This window comes from Mobula hypostoma, chromosome 12 (assembly GCF_963921235.1).
Source record: "Mobula hypostoma chromosome 12, sMobHyp1.1, whole genome shotgun sequence".
Lineage (NCBI taxonomy): Eukaryota > Metazoa > Chordata > Chondrichthyes > Myliobatiformes > Myliobatidae > Mobula > Mobula hypostoma.
In genome coordinates, this window is record NC_086108.1 from 51,101,868 (window position 1) to 51,118,283 (window position 16,416).

At 42.8% G+C, this 16,416-nt stretch overlaps 1 protein-coding gene across 2 annotated transcripts in view; it reads right to left on the reverse strand.

The window, feature by feature from the left end:
- kifap3a (kinesin-associated protein 3a) overlaps positions 1-16,416 on the reverse strand; it is a 250,021-nt gene that overhangs the window by 65,979 nt on the left and 167,626 nt on the right. For both annotated transcript variants that reach the window (XM_063064071.1, XM_063064072.1), the window contains one exon: positions 11,040-11,125. In XM_063064071.1, coding sequence (XP_062920141.1) covers positions 11,040-11,125 — 86 coding nt within the window. The remainder of the gene's footprint in view (positions 1-11,039; positions 11,126-16,416) is intronic.

Below are 16,416 nucleotides of genomic sequence, written 5' to 3' on the forward strand. Positions count from 1 at the left end.
TCATGGTGGATGACAGTAAAGACTTGAGTAAAAAGGAGCAAATATCAGTGGTGGTGCGGTATTTGAATTATGAAACAGCGCTTGAAGAATTTTTACACTTCACTCTAACAGAAGGGTTGGACACAAAGAGTCGCTTCTCAAAAGCATTGAACAGACACTCGCCCAGTGTGTTATTGATAAGAACACGTGTATAGGTCAGTGTTATGACAGGGCGGCAGTGATGTCCGGGTGCAATAACGGGGTACAAGAGAGGTTAAGGAAAGAGATCCCGCAGGCATCATATATGCACTGCCATGTTCACAGACTTAACCTTGTTTTAGTGGATGTTGTGAGCAATGTACAACAAGTGGGCGGGTGAGTTTTTTGAAACTGTGCAGCTGCTTTACAACTTCTTTTCAAACTCTGTTGCCCACGATCTTTTCATGAAGAAACCAAGAGAACTGGAATCAACTGCACAGCCCATGGAGTTGAAGAAATTGTCAGATACACGCTGGGCATGGCAGTATGCAGCTTTGTGGGCTATAAGCAAATTACTCCCTGCCATTCTAGCTACACTGCAGGATATTATGGGTCAACCAAATGCACGGAGGAAAATGGAGGCCAGAGCTGTAAATGGACTGATTGACGAGCAGTTTGCTTTACTTCTTACTGTGTTTGAGGATTTATTCCGAGTCACCAAGTTCATGTCAGACCAGCTACAATTTCCCAGTTTGGGGCTTTCATCCGCGGTGGACTAGGCTCAGTCTATTATCAATGCACTCTCAGCAAAACAGGGAGAGAAATCATGGTGTGAAATTCAGGCAAGAGCTAGGGACCTGTGCGTTAAGGCCGGTATACAGAGCAGACCACATGAAAGGAGATAGGCCCAGCCACGCCTACATGATTTTGTTTTTGAAGCCCAAACTGAACGCACACCTGTCATATCCTCTGATGACCTTCGCAAGCACTGTTTCTATCCAGTTATAGACAGACTTCTGACTGAAATGAAAAGACGGTTCTTAATTGAGACTGAGGGTTTTCTGACTGCAGTCTCAGCATTGAGTCCCAAACACAAGTTCTTCCTAGACAAGAATTGTCTTTGGCCAATGACCCAATACTATGGAGTGACTGAAGTGAACCTGACTGCAGAGCTACATCAGGTTCGGCATCTGCTGGAAACAAAACAAAAGCAAGGGCAGACAGTGAATGACACAGTGGAATTTCTAGCTCTAATGAGACCTGACCGTGATGCATTTATAGATTTATACAAACTAATCTGCATTATCACTGACTCTACCTGTGACATCTGCCTCATGTAAACCGAGTTTCTCTTGCCTCAGACGTCTCAAAAACTACCTAAGGAATAGCAGCGTCGATGCTCGGAACAGCAACTTGACCCTGTTGGCCATAAACAGCCGGAGGACCAAGGCACTTGACATCCAGAAAATCATTGATGCTTTCACCACCAATCACAACAACAGATGGATTGTGCCTCTCTGAAAACATGAATGGTGAGTGCAGTTGATGTTTTTTTCTTAAATTTAGGCCCAGAATAATGCTGATTATTATCATTATTTTGTGGTAGATACCCCATAGTCCTTAAGTTTCCTGCAAATCCTAAACTATTACATTTACTGCTATTAAGCCTAGTGGTTTTGCTTAGACTTCCAAGCGGTGATTCTATTGATTTTTGTTTCAAATTCAGTAGCCGAATTAATTGAGGTATTGCATGGTCAGAGTACAATTTGTCCTGGTAAAGCCTTGCATCTGTTGTTTGCCTTATTTGACTTTAATAACAGTGTATCTTTTGGCATTGTCTGTCCATGTAGTGCGAATAGCAGTGGACATTGTGGGTTAGTGTTGTGTTTTTCAGTTGAAAAGCACAAATTTGACGCTGATTGCGGGATTGGTGCGTGATTCACATTGTGCGCTGTGGGTCGGATGCCCTTTTGGTTTGTTTGTTTATGCTCTGTGTAGCCCCGGCTGTCTCCGATGCTGTTGACACTGTCACAGTTCACTTCTATATCATATTTATCAATTGCTGTTGCTTGTGAATCAACAGAGGCATTTATAGGAGGCACATAATGCTTGAAACTGACTTCTGAACACCACGCGTCTGGCCTTGCGAATACATATTACCATAGGGTACATCCTTCAGCACCATCACTGAATAATTCAGCCCCACTGTAGCACCAGCAAGAAAAAATCTCTGGCGCCGCCACTGTGGGACACCCACACTCTTTGATTCTTATAAACGATTTAGATGAGAAAGTGGAAAGGTGGGTTAGTAAATCTGTAGATGACACAAAGATTGGTGGTGTTGTGGATAACACAGATTATTCTACACTGTAGAAGATTGTTGTAGGTTAAAACAGGACATGGGTTGGATGCAGAGCAGGGCTGAGAAATGCCAGGTGGCCTTCAATTCGGAAAAGTGTGAAGTGATACACTTTGGAAGGTTGAACTTGAAAGCAGAGTACAGGGTTAATTGCAGAATATTAACCAAATAGAATTAGAAAGGCATGTAGGTCGGTATGAATGAGTTGGGCTTGTTTCTGTGCTGCTTTAATTTTCAATCTATTAATGTTAATGTACAATTTGTAGTACATTTATCCTTGAACCAGTTAATTTGACATTGAACTTTATAATTAGATGTGGTTCATAAATTCTGTTCATGTCATGTAGTGGGCTGGTCCACAGAAAATTCAGGGTGAAGGCATCGTTAACCTGAAATAATAGGGGATTTGTTTTGTGTGAACATGTCATTTACCAAAACACTTCCGATTTTATTTGTTTTGCTGTAATGTGGATATGGATGTCAAATGTCAAGCTTATGGTTTAATAATAGATTTTACAGTATCAAAGAATGCTGCTGTTTACATCACCAAAAGAAATCAAAATTTTCAATTCCTTTTTTTCCCCCTCACAGAACTATTGAGTAGAATAAGGGTATAAAAAAAATCACCTCAACACTATAATGCTTGTAAATAAATGCATCATAGGTTGAAGCACCAAGTCTTTTCTAAAAGGTTTGGAGCTTCATTTCCTGTCCAATTTTGATTAACCATTATGCAACGATAGGACAATAGATGCAAAGAAAAAAACTGCCCTTAGCAACCTGAATAAAAAAGAGGAGAGAAATGCATTGTGCTACCATTCCTGACAAACTCCAAAGATCAGCATGCAAGAGCAATGATGTAAATGAAAAACAAGCTCCTGCAAAAAGAATGCGAAGTTTGTGTGGGACAACCTTTGTTGTATTCGTCCGGCACGGAAACCACTGATAGTATACATTGATCACAACCCATTAGTGTTTTTGGCCACTATGAAGGATAAAAACAAAAGGTTGCTAAGTTGGAGCCTGGTCTTAGAGGAATTTGATATCAAAATAAAACATATAAAAGGAACGAAAAATGTGATTGTTGACTGTCTGTCAAGGTGTTGAAAACTTAAAAGTTCTCTGTATTAGCCGAATAGCTGATGACCATGTATATTAGTGTGTATCTAATAATGTATTCATGCCCATAATTTTTACTCCGGTAAAAATCCTTTGACAGATAGGGGTGTGACGAAAAACCAGGTTATCAGAAGATTGATGCTAATGAGAGAGAGATAAGTGAGACAATGGAGATACATTCAAAATGCTAATAAGAGAGAAGAGAGAGATTAACGAGAAAGAAACACATTTCAGAATATTGACAGACCGGTTGCTTTGAACCTGAACTGTTTGAAGTTTGATGGACAGGCGATACCCCAGCAGGAGGATAAAAAGAACAGGTTCGCTAAGGCACGACACACACCACGAGATAACGAGACCCTGGAAGAACGGTGTGCCCCCACAAGTTGGTAGAGTTTGGAGGTCTGGTCGCGGGAACCGACCATAGACGCACAGGGTGAAAGGGTACGATTGGCGGGAACCTGGTCTGTGTGTCCGCCCTTGCCTGGGTGCCGGGTTCACCGCGGAAGAACGGTCGTATCCGGAGCGGAGGGGTCACAGTAGGTGACCACAGAAGACATAAAAAAGGGTCCACCCGAAAGCCAACTGCAAAGAACATCGAAGGTCTGCTGAATAAGATTTGCATATCTCTCTCTCTCTCTCCAACAGCGATTACTGCGAACTGTACTAAGCTGAACTGAACTCTGCGTCACTTGAGACTGACCATTTTACCCCTAGACTGCGATAGAGCTTGGTTGATTCCTATTACCCTGGTTCTGTGTACATGTCTGTTTTATCATTGCTAACCTGCTGCATTTATATCCTTACGATTAGAGTACTGTGTTACTTATTTCTTTAATAAAACTTTATTAGCTTCTGTTAAACCAGACTCCAACTAAGTGGTCCATTTCTGCTGGTTTGGCAACCCAGTTACGGACAGGAATATTAATTGTTCAGCTTTAACCAAAACAATCAGTGAAGTAGAAAGCACAGTTTCATGTAAATAGTAAACGATTTGGAGACATTTTTTGACTGACTACATTATTCAATTGCTTGCAATCAACTTTCAATTCCAAGTCTACAACAATGACCTATATTTATAAATGGCTATTAATAAAGTGTTATATGGCATTTTGTAGGAAAGTCAAAATAATACACAATCACGAGCTAGATAAAGAGCTATTAGGGCTGAAGCATGCCTCCAATTGGCAGAGCAATAAGTATATACAAGAAGCCAGGTGAGGAGGAACATTGAGATTTTGAAGTGTATAGGACCGCATGAGATTACAGATACATAATGGTGAGGATCCAGAAGCATCAGAAGGTAACAATGAAGATTTTTACAACTGGTGCATTGTTAGGTCAAAACACAATGTAGGAGGACAGCACATGGTTATGTATGAAAGAAACATGGTTTGAATTAGAATAGGAACACAGAGCTTTAAATTTATGGGCAACAATAAAAGCATTAATCCACTTGTAAAGGCAAATACAGAAAGTGGAAAGAGGCAACCTTGGTGATGGGTGCAATTATCCGGTCAGAATCTCAGAGAAACTAGGATAAATGCCTTCACCCTCACTGTGGTAAATCTATGGAATTACTACCTATGATAGCACTAGAGAGTCAGCCACTGAATAGACTTAAGACAGAAAAAGATAAAATAATGAGACATTAAAGGAACGAAGGGATATGAAGTTAATGGATAAAAATGAATCTGAGATAAAAAGACATTTTTTGTATCAGAACATACAAAAAACATTTGTATGTTTCTGTCAGAATAAAAGGAGAGAAATAATATGTTTCGGGAACCTTGGTTTTCAAGAGATATTGAAGTCCCGGTTAAGAAGATGGTGCATATCAGATATAGGTAGCAAGGAACAAATGAGGCAATTTACTCAAGAAATGTAAAAGAACACTTAAGAAGGAAATCAGAAGGGCTAAAAGAAGGCATGTGGTTGCTCTAGCAGACAAGGTGAAGGAGTATCCTGAGGGCTTCTCCAGATATACAGTATTAAGAGCAAAAGGATAGCAAAGGACAAAATTGGTCCTTTTGAAGATCAGCGTGGTTATCTATGTATGGAGTCAAAACAAATGGGGGAGATCTTAAATAGATTTATTGCATCTGTATTACAGGAGAGATGGACACAAAGTCTATAGAAGTGAGGCAAAACAGTAGTGAGGTCAGCTGCTATGTAAGAATTACAGTGGAGGATGTGTCTTGAGGCAAATTAGGGTGGATAAACACCAGGGCCTAATACAGTGTTCCCTTGGACCTTGTGGGAAGCTAGTAAAGAAAGTGCAGGGGCCCTTACAGAGGTATTTAAAACATCCTTAGCCACAAGTGAGATCCCAGAGAATTGGACAATAGCTATTGTTGCTCCATTGCTTAAGAAAGGCTCTAAGAATAAAGCTGGGAAATTATAGACCGGTAAGCATGCTATCAGTAGTGGGTGAGTTACTGGAAGGCATTATTTGAAATATATTTAAAATTTGAAATTATTTATAATTTGAATATACAGGAACTGATTAGGGATAGTCAACAAAGCTTCATGCATTGTATGTCCCGTCTAGACAATTTTAGGGTTTTTTGAAGAAGTTACCGAGAATGTTGATGACTGGAAAGGCAGTGGATGTTGCCTACATGGACTTTAGCAAGGTCTTTGACAAGGTCACGCATGGGAGTTGGTCAAGGAGGTTCAGTCACTTGACATTTAAAATGAGGTAGTAAGTTTGATTAGACATTGACTTTGCAGGGGAAGACAGAGTGGTAATAAATGGATTCCTCGCCGACTGGAGACCTGTGACCAGTGGTGTAACATATGGATCCGTACTGGGTCCGTTGTTGTTTGCCGTTTATAGCAACAATCTGGATGATAATGTGGTAAGCTGGATCAGCAACTATGCAAATGTCACCAAGAATGGGGTGTAGTGGACAACGAGGAAGGCTATCAAAGCTTGTTGTGGGATCTGGACTGGGCTGCAAAATGATAGACAGCAAGAGCAAGCAAGAGAGAGAGAGTAGTTCAGTAGTTAGATTGTGCAGAGACTAAAAGCAACATTTTATTCTTCCCAGTGTTTGCGTGAAAGAAATTTTAATTCTTCTGCTTGGACATATCCTTTACATTGTACTGTAGCAATCCTCCATTTATACATTTCAATCTCTACTTTGGGTGGCGGTGTGGAGACACTGAACGTCTCAGACAAAGGAAGAGTAAGACACCCCTTCCCTCTACTAGCCTGCAGGTCACCCTTGGGCATGGTGTGGTACCTGCTTAAGAACCCTCCCCGCAAACTGGGTCACATGAAGCCAATGGAGGTGACAGATGGTCGTATGAGCAGCTGGTGCATATCACAAGTCCTGGTTAAGCGACCACAGATTCCAGGCAATCTCTGAAGAGTACTGATAATGGCTGGGGTCCTCTATTTTGTAAAGACACTGCCCAGAAAGCAGCAGCAGCAAACCATTTCTGTGAAAAAATCTGCCAAGAACAATCATGGAAAGACCATGATCCCCACATCATACAACATAGAACATAGAATAGTATAGCACATTACAGGCCCTTCGGCCCACAATGATGTGCCAACCCTCAAAACCTGCCTCCCATATAACCCCCACCTTAAATTCCTCCATATACCTGTCTAGTAGTCTCTTAAACCACGAGTGTATCTGCCTCCACCATTGACTCAGGCAGTGCATTCCATGCACCAACCACTCTCTGAGTAAAAAACCTTCCTCTAATATCCCCTTGAACTTCCCACCCCTTACCTTAAAGCCATGTCCTCTTGTATTGAGCAGTGGTGCCCTGGGGAAGAGGCGCTGGCTATCCACTCTATCTATACCTCCTAATATCTTGTATACCTCTATCATGTCTCCTCTCATCCTCCTTCTCTCCAAAGAGTAAAGCCCTAGCTCCCTTAATCTCTGATCATAATCCATACTCTCTAAACCAGGCAGCATCCTGGTGAATCTCTTTACCCTTTCCAATGCTTCCACATCCTTCCTATAGTGAGGTGACCAGAACTGGACACAGTACTCCAAGTGTGGCCTAACGAGAGTTTTATAGAGCTGTATCATTACATCACAACTCTTAAACTCTATCCCTCGACTTATGAAAGCTAACACCCCATAAGCTTTCATAACTACCCTATCTACCTGTGAGACAACTTTCAGGGATCTGTGGACATGTACCCCCAGATCCCTCTGCTCCTCCTCACTACCAAGTATCCTGCCATTTACTTTGTACTCTGCCTTGGAGTTTGTCCTTCCAAAGTGTACCACCTCACACTTCTCCGGGTTGAACTCCATCTGCAACTTCTCAGCCCACTTCTGCATCCTATCAATGTCTCTCTGCAATCTTTGACAATCCTCTACACTATCTACGACACCACCAACCTTTGTGTCGTCTGCAAACTTGCCAACCCACCCTTCTATCCCCACATCCAGGTCGTCAATAAAAATCACGAAAAGTAGAGGTCCCAGAACAGATCCTTGTGGGACACGACTACTCACAATCCTCCAATCTGAATGTACTCCCTCCACCACAGCCCTCTCATCTTCTGCAGGCAAGCCAATTCTGAATCCACCTGGCCAAACATCCCTGGATCCCATGCCTTCTGACTTTCTGAATAAGCCTACCATGTGGAACCTTGTCAAATGCCTTACTAAAATCCATGTAGATCACATCCACTGCACTACCCTCAGCTATATGCCTGGTCACCTCCTCAAAGAACTCTATCAGGCTTGTTAGACACGATCTGCCCTTCACAAAGCCATGCTGACTGTTCCTGATCAGACCATGATTCTCTAAATGCCCACAGATCCTATCCTAAGAATCTTTTCCAACAGCTTTCCCACCACAGACGTAAGGCTCACTGGCCTATAATTACCTGGACTATCCCTACTACCTTTTTTGAACAAGGGGACAACATTTGCCTCCCTCCAGTCCTCCGGTACCATTCCCGTGGACAATGAGGACATAAAGATCCTAGCCAGAGGCTCACCAATCTCTTCCCTCGCCTCATGGAGCAGCCTGGGGTATATTCCGTCAGGGCCCGGGGACTTACCCGTCCTAATGTATTTTAACAACTCCAATACCTCCTCTCCCTTAATATCAACAAGCTCCAGAACATCAACCTCACTCATATTGTCCTCACCATCATCAAATTCCCTCTCATTGGTGAATACCGAAGAGAAGTATTCATTGAGGACCTCACTGACTTCCACAGCCTCCAGGCACATCTTCCGACCTTTATCTCTAATCTGTCCTACCTTCACTCCTGTCATCCTTTTGTTCTTCACATAATTGAAGAATGCCTTGGGGTTTTCCTTTACCCTACTTGCCAAGGCCTTCTCATGCCCCCTTCTTGCTCTTCTCAGCCCCTTCTTAAGCTCCTTTCGTGCTTCCCTATATTCCTCAATAGACCCATCTGATCCTTGCTTTCTAAACCTCATGTATGCTGCCACCTGACTAGATTTTCCACCTCACTTGTCACCCATGGTTCTTTCACCCTACCATTCTTTATCTTCCTCACCGGGGCAAATTTATCCGTAACATCCAGCAAGAGGTCCCTAAACATCGACCACGTGTCCATAGTACATTTCCCTGCAAAATCATCATCCCAATTCACACCTGCAAGGTCTAGCCCTATAGCCTCATAATTTGCCCGTCCCCAATTAAAAATTTTCCTGTCCTCTCTGATTCTATCCTTTTCCATGATAATGCTAAAGGCCAGGGAGCGGTGGTCACCGTCCCCCAGATGCTCACCCGCTGAGAGATCTGTGACCTGACCCGGTTCATTACCTAGTACCAGATCTAGTATGGTATTCCCCCTAGTCGGCCTGTCCTCATATTGTGACAGGAATCCATCCTGGACACACTTAACAAACTCTGCCCCATCTAAACCATTTGAACTAATCAGGTGCCAATCAATATTAGGGAAGTTAAAGTCACCCATGATAACAACCCTGTTATTTTTGCACCTTTCCAAAATCTGTCTCCCAATCTGCTCCTCTGTATCTCTGCTGCTACCAGGGGGCCTATAGAATACCCCCAATAGAGTAACTGCTCCCTTCCTGTTCCTGACTTCCACCCATACTGACTCAAAAGAGGATCCTGCTACATTATCCACCCTTTCTGTAGCTGTAATAGTATCCTTGACCAGTAATGCCACCCCTCCTCCCCTTTATCCCCCCCCCCCCATCCCTTTTAAAGCACTGAAATCCAGGAATATTGAGAATCCATTCCTGTCCTGGTGCCAGCCAAGTCTCTGTAGTGGCCACTACATCATAATTCCATGTATGTATCCAAGCTCTCAATTCATCACCTTTGTTCCTGATGCTTCTTGCATTGAGGTACACACACTTCAACCCTTCTGCCTTACTACCTTTACACCGTTTATTCTGCTTCTCTCTCCTCAAAGCCTCTCTATATGTTAGATCTGGCTTTACTCCATGCACTTCTTTCACTGCCCTATCGCTCCAGGTCCCATCCCCTTTGCAAATTAATTTAAACCCTCCCGAACCATGCTAGCAAACCTACCTGCAAGGATATTGCTCCACCTTGGGTTCAGGTGCAACCCATCCAAATCTGTACAGGTCCCACCCTTCCCAGAAGAGATCCCAATAATCCAAAAATTTAAAACCCTGCTCCCTGCACCAACTCCTCAGCCACGCATTCAACTGCCATCTCCTCCAATTCTTACCATCACTGTCACGTAGCACTGCAGCAATCCTGAGAACGCCACCCTTGAGGTCCTGTTCTTCAGCCTTCTGCCTATTTCCCGAAACTCACACTTCAGGACCTCATCCCTCTTCCCGCCTATGTCGTTTGTACCAACATGTATCACGACTTCTGGTTGCCTTCCCTCTCATACCAGGATGTCGTGTACCCAGTCAGGGACATCCCGGACCCTGGCAGCCGGGAGGCAACAAACTATGCGGGTGTCCTTTTCATGTCCACAAAATCTCCTGTCTGCTCCCCTGACTACAGAGACCCCAATGACGACAGCTCTCCTCTTCTCCATCCCAACCTTCCTCACCACGGGGTCAGACTCAGTGCCGGAGGCCCTGCCAACATTGCTCACACCTGGACGGTCGCCCCGCCAACAGTATGCAGGACGGTAAACTTATTATTCAAGGAAATGCCTACAGGGGTGCTCTGCACTACCTGTCTGCTCACCTTCGCTTTTCCCCCCTCTGACTGTTACCCAACGACCTGCTTCCGACAGCCTCCCTGTAGCTCTCATCTATGACTGCCTCATTCTCCCTTATGAGTCGAAGGTCATCCAGCTGCTGCTCCAGATCTCCCAGCCATATGCACTTCTGGCAGATGTGACTCTGCGGGAGAGGGGCATTCCCCCAAGACTGCCACATCTCACATGAGAGGCACATCACCGTCTCAGGAGGCATTGTAAAGACTAACTGCGAGCAAGCTTGTCCTCCGCCTCTTCTCGTCGAAGCCTCTCGAGTCAAAGCCTCAAAGCTCCACTCTTTCACTGGCCCACTCACTGTCTGGCCGCTTTCCACATAACATGGCATATAAGAAACAAATCTCCATTTAAGTGCTTGAACGAAAGATAAAAATTGTTAAATGAGTGCTACAAAGGATATAATTTTTTCCTTACCGCAATTATGTCCAGTGTGTTGTCACAGACTTTCCGTATCTCTGCATTTTTATCATGCATAAGATCAATCAAATACGCTGGAGCTTCTGGGAACAGATTAAGGAAAAGTACCATGTTGTCAACTTTTTTCCTAATCTATGAGTGAGGTCTGCACATTAATTGCAAATTTCTAATTGCCATTGTGAAAACTGAACTGCTGCAGTCAAATTAAAAGAGGAGTTCTGCAATTTCTGTATCAGCAACAATCAAGGAATAGCTCGTCAAAGTCAGGATGGTGAAACTTTGTGGAAAATTCAAAGGCTTATGACTACTACTACTTTGGGAGTCAGGTCAGGGCCTTGCCTTGCTACTGGTACCACGTAGCCCAGTACTACCTGTCTTGGGTCGGGTTGTCGGCGACTCAACCGGCACACCTCCTGGTGCTCTTCGGTTAACCAGGGAGGAGGGTGTGTGGCACCCAGCAGGACTAAAAACAAAACCTGTCAAAGGGCGGATGAACTCTTTGTGAGTCAACAGCCACCTACTGTCTGCGTGAGGAGTGGCGCACCACACAGTCTTTCGTTTCACGCCTTGAAAGGCAAGGCAAAGGCTTAAATACTACTTTAATACAGCAATGAATCTTTGAAAGCAAATTGCATAGCTAGCTGAATATAAGTGCAATTGATCTTAAATGAAAAACTGAACTGAAGTACAGGGGATTCCTGTTCATTGGGTCATCGTTTAATCGGAGCAGCCACTTAATTGGGACAACTCTTATAAAACAACATCAACACAATTGCCGGATTTCCCTTTGTTTATTTGGGACAATACGTACTTAATTGGAGTAGGATACTGTTGCCAACAGGTTCCAATTAGCATCAGCCACGTACACTCGTGTGACGGTTAAGATGTTTCACAATGCTTAGAGTGAAAAGTTTTTAAATTGTGTCAGTTGTATGTGTTTCTGTTCAGAAACGCAATGATTTTTGTTACTGATAGCGAGAAATAAGCAGTAAGACAATTCAGAACTGTTCTGCTTACTGCAGTTTCATACATTTGGGCTTGGAGACGCCAGAGCAGGGAACGAAAATAAAAGATGACTTCATTACTTCAGCTGGTTAGGAACCATCAAGAATTTGGAGGTGTCGACAATTGTCTTAAATATTACAGTGGAAATGAAGATTTGGAGGATGTAATCGTTGAAAACATTGTTTGAAGACTGACCATTACCTGCACTAGGTGTTGTGATGAATTTGTTCACTTACAAGTCACTCAAAAAATATGGGAACATCAATAGATTAATCCCTCTGTCAATAACTGTTATGAACTACTACACAGTTCTAAAATAGTTTTATAGTACTATAGTAGTATTGGTCATATGTTAATTTGTTCCATGTTTCATTCAAATACACAATTTGTTCCTCAGTTTGTCTTTTTATACCTTAATTTTTAACAGGTAATGATGGAAACATGATTGAATTTCCAGACATTATATTGAGCCTGGGAGATCTCTGCTCAATTATTTGCAGAACATTTTGCTGTTTATAGCAATGAGACATAGTCAGCAAAATTGTAGCCTTCATTTTTGGCTGATTCCTTATTCTGGGCAACCACTGTAGCTGTTTCTGCACTGGATCATTACTAGACTCCTGGGCTGCCCATGGTCATAGAGTGAGTGGTGGATCAGGTCATTAAGTTATAAAACACCTCAATGGCAACCACATTTATTTGATACAGAAGAACACAATTCTACATCCAAATGGCGACCAGATCTGTTCTTAACGCTACCAGATTCCTTTTTAACTGCCTTACTGAATCCTTGTACCTTTGTTTGTTCAGGTAGGGTAAAACTTATAATATTCTTCAAAAAAGAAATACATTCTTCAACTTTTTCAACAAGAGACTCAAAACTAAAACATAATTCTCCACAGAGATAGCATTTCATCCTTATATTAATGATTATGAAAAAATACATTATATTAAACAGAACTATCAGTATTTAGTATCAAATAAACAGTTCAATTTTAACAAGTTATCAAAGAATTTTCAGAATCAGGTGTAATATCAATGGCATATGTTGTGAAATATGTTGCTTTGCAGCAGCAGTACTCTGCAATACATAATTATATACACAAAATGAATTAAATAAGTACAGGCCTACAATCCCTTATCCAAAATCCTTGGGGCCAGTTGCATTTCGGAATTCAGAATTTTTCGGATTTCAGAATTCCTCCTTATTGGTTCTGGGACTGCCCCCCCAGACACCAAAAAACACGTATGCTCAAGTCCCTTATTTAACCTGTCTCAGTGCGGTGGACTTTAAGACCCAGCGGAGCTCAGAGTCTATGCACATCCTCCCGTATAGTTTAAATCACCTCTAGATTACTTATAAACCATAAGACAAAGGAGCAGAAGTTGGCCATTCGGCCCATCCAGTCTGCTTCGCCATTTTCTCATGAGCTGATCCATTCTCCCATTTAGTCCCACTCCCCCGTCTTCTCACCATAACCTTTGATGCCCTGGCTACTCAGATACCTATCAATCTCTGCCTTAAATACACCCAATGACTTGGCCTCCACTGCTACCCGTGGCAACAAATTCCATAGATTCACCACCCTCTGACTAAAAAAATTTCTTCGCATTTCTGTTCTGAATGGGCGCCCTTCAATCCTTAAGTCATGCCCTCTCGTACTAGACTCCCCCATCATAGGAAACAACTTTGCCACATCCACTCTGTCCATGCCTTTCAACATTCGAAATGTTTCTATGAGGTCTCCCCTCATTCTTCTAAACTCCAACGAATACAGTCCAAGAGCGGACAAACGTTCCTCATCTGTTAACCCTCTCATTCTCGGAATCAATTCTCATGAATCTTCTCTGTACCCTCTCCAACATCAGCACATCCTTTCTTAAATGAGGAGACCAAATCTGCCCACAGTTCTCCAAGTGAGGTCTCACCAGCACCTTATAGAGCCTCAACATCACATCCCTGCTCCTATACTCTATTCCTCTAGAAATGAATGCCAACATTACATTCGCCTTCTTCACACCGACTCAACTTGGAGGTTAACCTTAAGGGTGTCCTGTACGAGGACTCCCAAGTCCCATTGCATCTCAGAACTAGGAATTCATTCCCCATTTAAATAATAGTCTGCCCGTTTATTTCTTCTGCCAAAGTGCATAACCATACACTTTCCAACACTGTATTTCATTTGCCACTTCTTTGCCCATTCTTCCAATCAATCCAAGTCTCTCTGCAGACTCTCCATTTCCTCAGCACTACTGGCCCCTCCACCTATCTTCATATCATCAGCAAACTTAGCCACAAAGCCATCTATTCCATAATCCAAATCGTTGATGTACAATGTAAAAAGAAGCAGCCCCAACAAGGACCCCTGTGGAACACCACTGGTAACCGGCAGCCAACCAGAATAGGATCCATTTATTCCCACTCTCTGTTTCCTGCCAATCAGCCACATATTCTCTATCCACATATGTAACTTTCCCATAATTACATGGGCTCTTATCTTGTTAAGCAGCCTCATGTGTGGCACCTTGTCAAAGGCCTTCTGAAAGTCCAAATCTACAACATCCACTGCATCTCCCGTCTAGCCTACTTGTAATTTCCCCAAAAAATTGTAATAGGTTTGTCAGGCAGGATTTTCCTTGAAGGAATCCATGCTGAGTTCTGCCTATCTTGTCATATGCCTCCAGGTACTCTGTAACCTCATCCTTGACAATCGACTCCAACAACTTCCCAACAACTGATGTCAAGCTAACAGGTCTATAATTTCATTTTTGCTTCCTTGCCCCCTTCTTAAATAGCGGAGTGACATTTGCAATCTTCCAGTCCTCCGGAACCATGCCAGAATCTATCGACTTTTGAAAGATCATCGCTAATGCCTCCGCAATCTCCACAGCTACTTCCTTTAGAACACGCGGGTACATTCCATCTGGTCCAGGAGATTTATCTACCTTTAGACTATTCAGCTTCCTGAGTACTTTCTCTGTCGTAATTGTGACTGCGCACACTTCTCTTCCCTGCCACCCTTGAGTGTCCGGTATACTGCTGATGTCTTCCTCAGTGAAGACTGATGCAAAATACATGTTCAGTTCCTTTGCCATCTCCTTATCTCCCATTACAATTTCTCCAGCATCATTTTCTATCGGTCCTATATCTACTCTCACCTGTCTTTTACTCTTTATATACTTGAAAAGGCTTTTAGTATCCTCTTTGATATTATTTGCTAGCTTCCTTTTATAGTTAATCTTTTCCCTCTTAATGACCTTCTTAGTTTTCTTTTGTAGGTTTTAAAAACTTCCCAATCCTCTGTCTTCCCACTAATTTTTGCTTCCTTGTATGCCCTCTCCTTTGCTTTAACTTTGGCTTTGACTTCTCTTGTCAACCACAGTTGCATCCTTTTTCCATTCGAAAATTTCTTTTCTGGAATATACCTGTCTTGCACCTTCCTCACTTCTCGCATAAACTCCAGCCACTGCTGCTCTGCCATCTTTCCCGCCAGTGTCCCTTTCCAGTCAACTTTGGCCAGTTCCTCTCTCATGCCACTGTAATTTCCTTTACTTCACTGAAATACAGACACATCAGATTTCGGCTTCACTTTTTCAAATGCCACAGTGAACTCAATCATGTTATGATCACTGCCTCCTAAGGGTTCCTTCACCTCAATCTCTCTAATCACCCCCAGTTCATTACACAATACCCAATCCAGTACAGCCGATCCCCTAGTGGGCTCAACAGCAAGCTGTTCTAAAAAGCCATCTCGCAGACATTCTACAAATTCTCTCTCTTGAGATTCAGTGCCAACCTGATTTTCCCAATCCACTCGCATGTTAAAATCCCCCACAATTATCATAACACTGCCCTTTTGACAAGCCTTTTCTATTTCCTGTTGTAATTTGTAGTCCACATCACTGCAGCTGTTTGGAGGCCTATAAATAACTGCCATCAGGGTCCTTTACCCCTGCAATTTCTTAGCTCAACCCATAAAGATTCTGCACCTTCCGATCCTATATCACCTCTTTCTAATGATTTAATATCATTTCTTACCAATAAAGCCACGCCTCCCCTCTGCCTACCTTCCTATCCTTCCAACACACCGTGTATCTTTGGACATTCAGTTCCCAGAGACATGCATCCTTTAGCCACATCTCACTGATGGCCACAATATCATACCTGCCAATCTGTAGCTGTACGACAAGATCATCCACCTTATTCCTTATGCTGCGTGCATTTAAGTATAACACCTTAAGACCAGTATTTGGTACTTTTCGCTTTGATTTCACTGCAACTTTATTGCACTGCAACTCATCCCAATGGCTACAAATTTGCCCCATCACCGGCCTGTCTTTCCTGATATCTTTACTGCTCACCATCTTA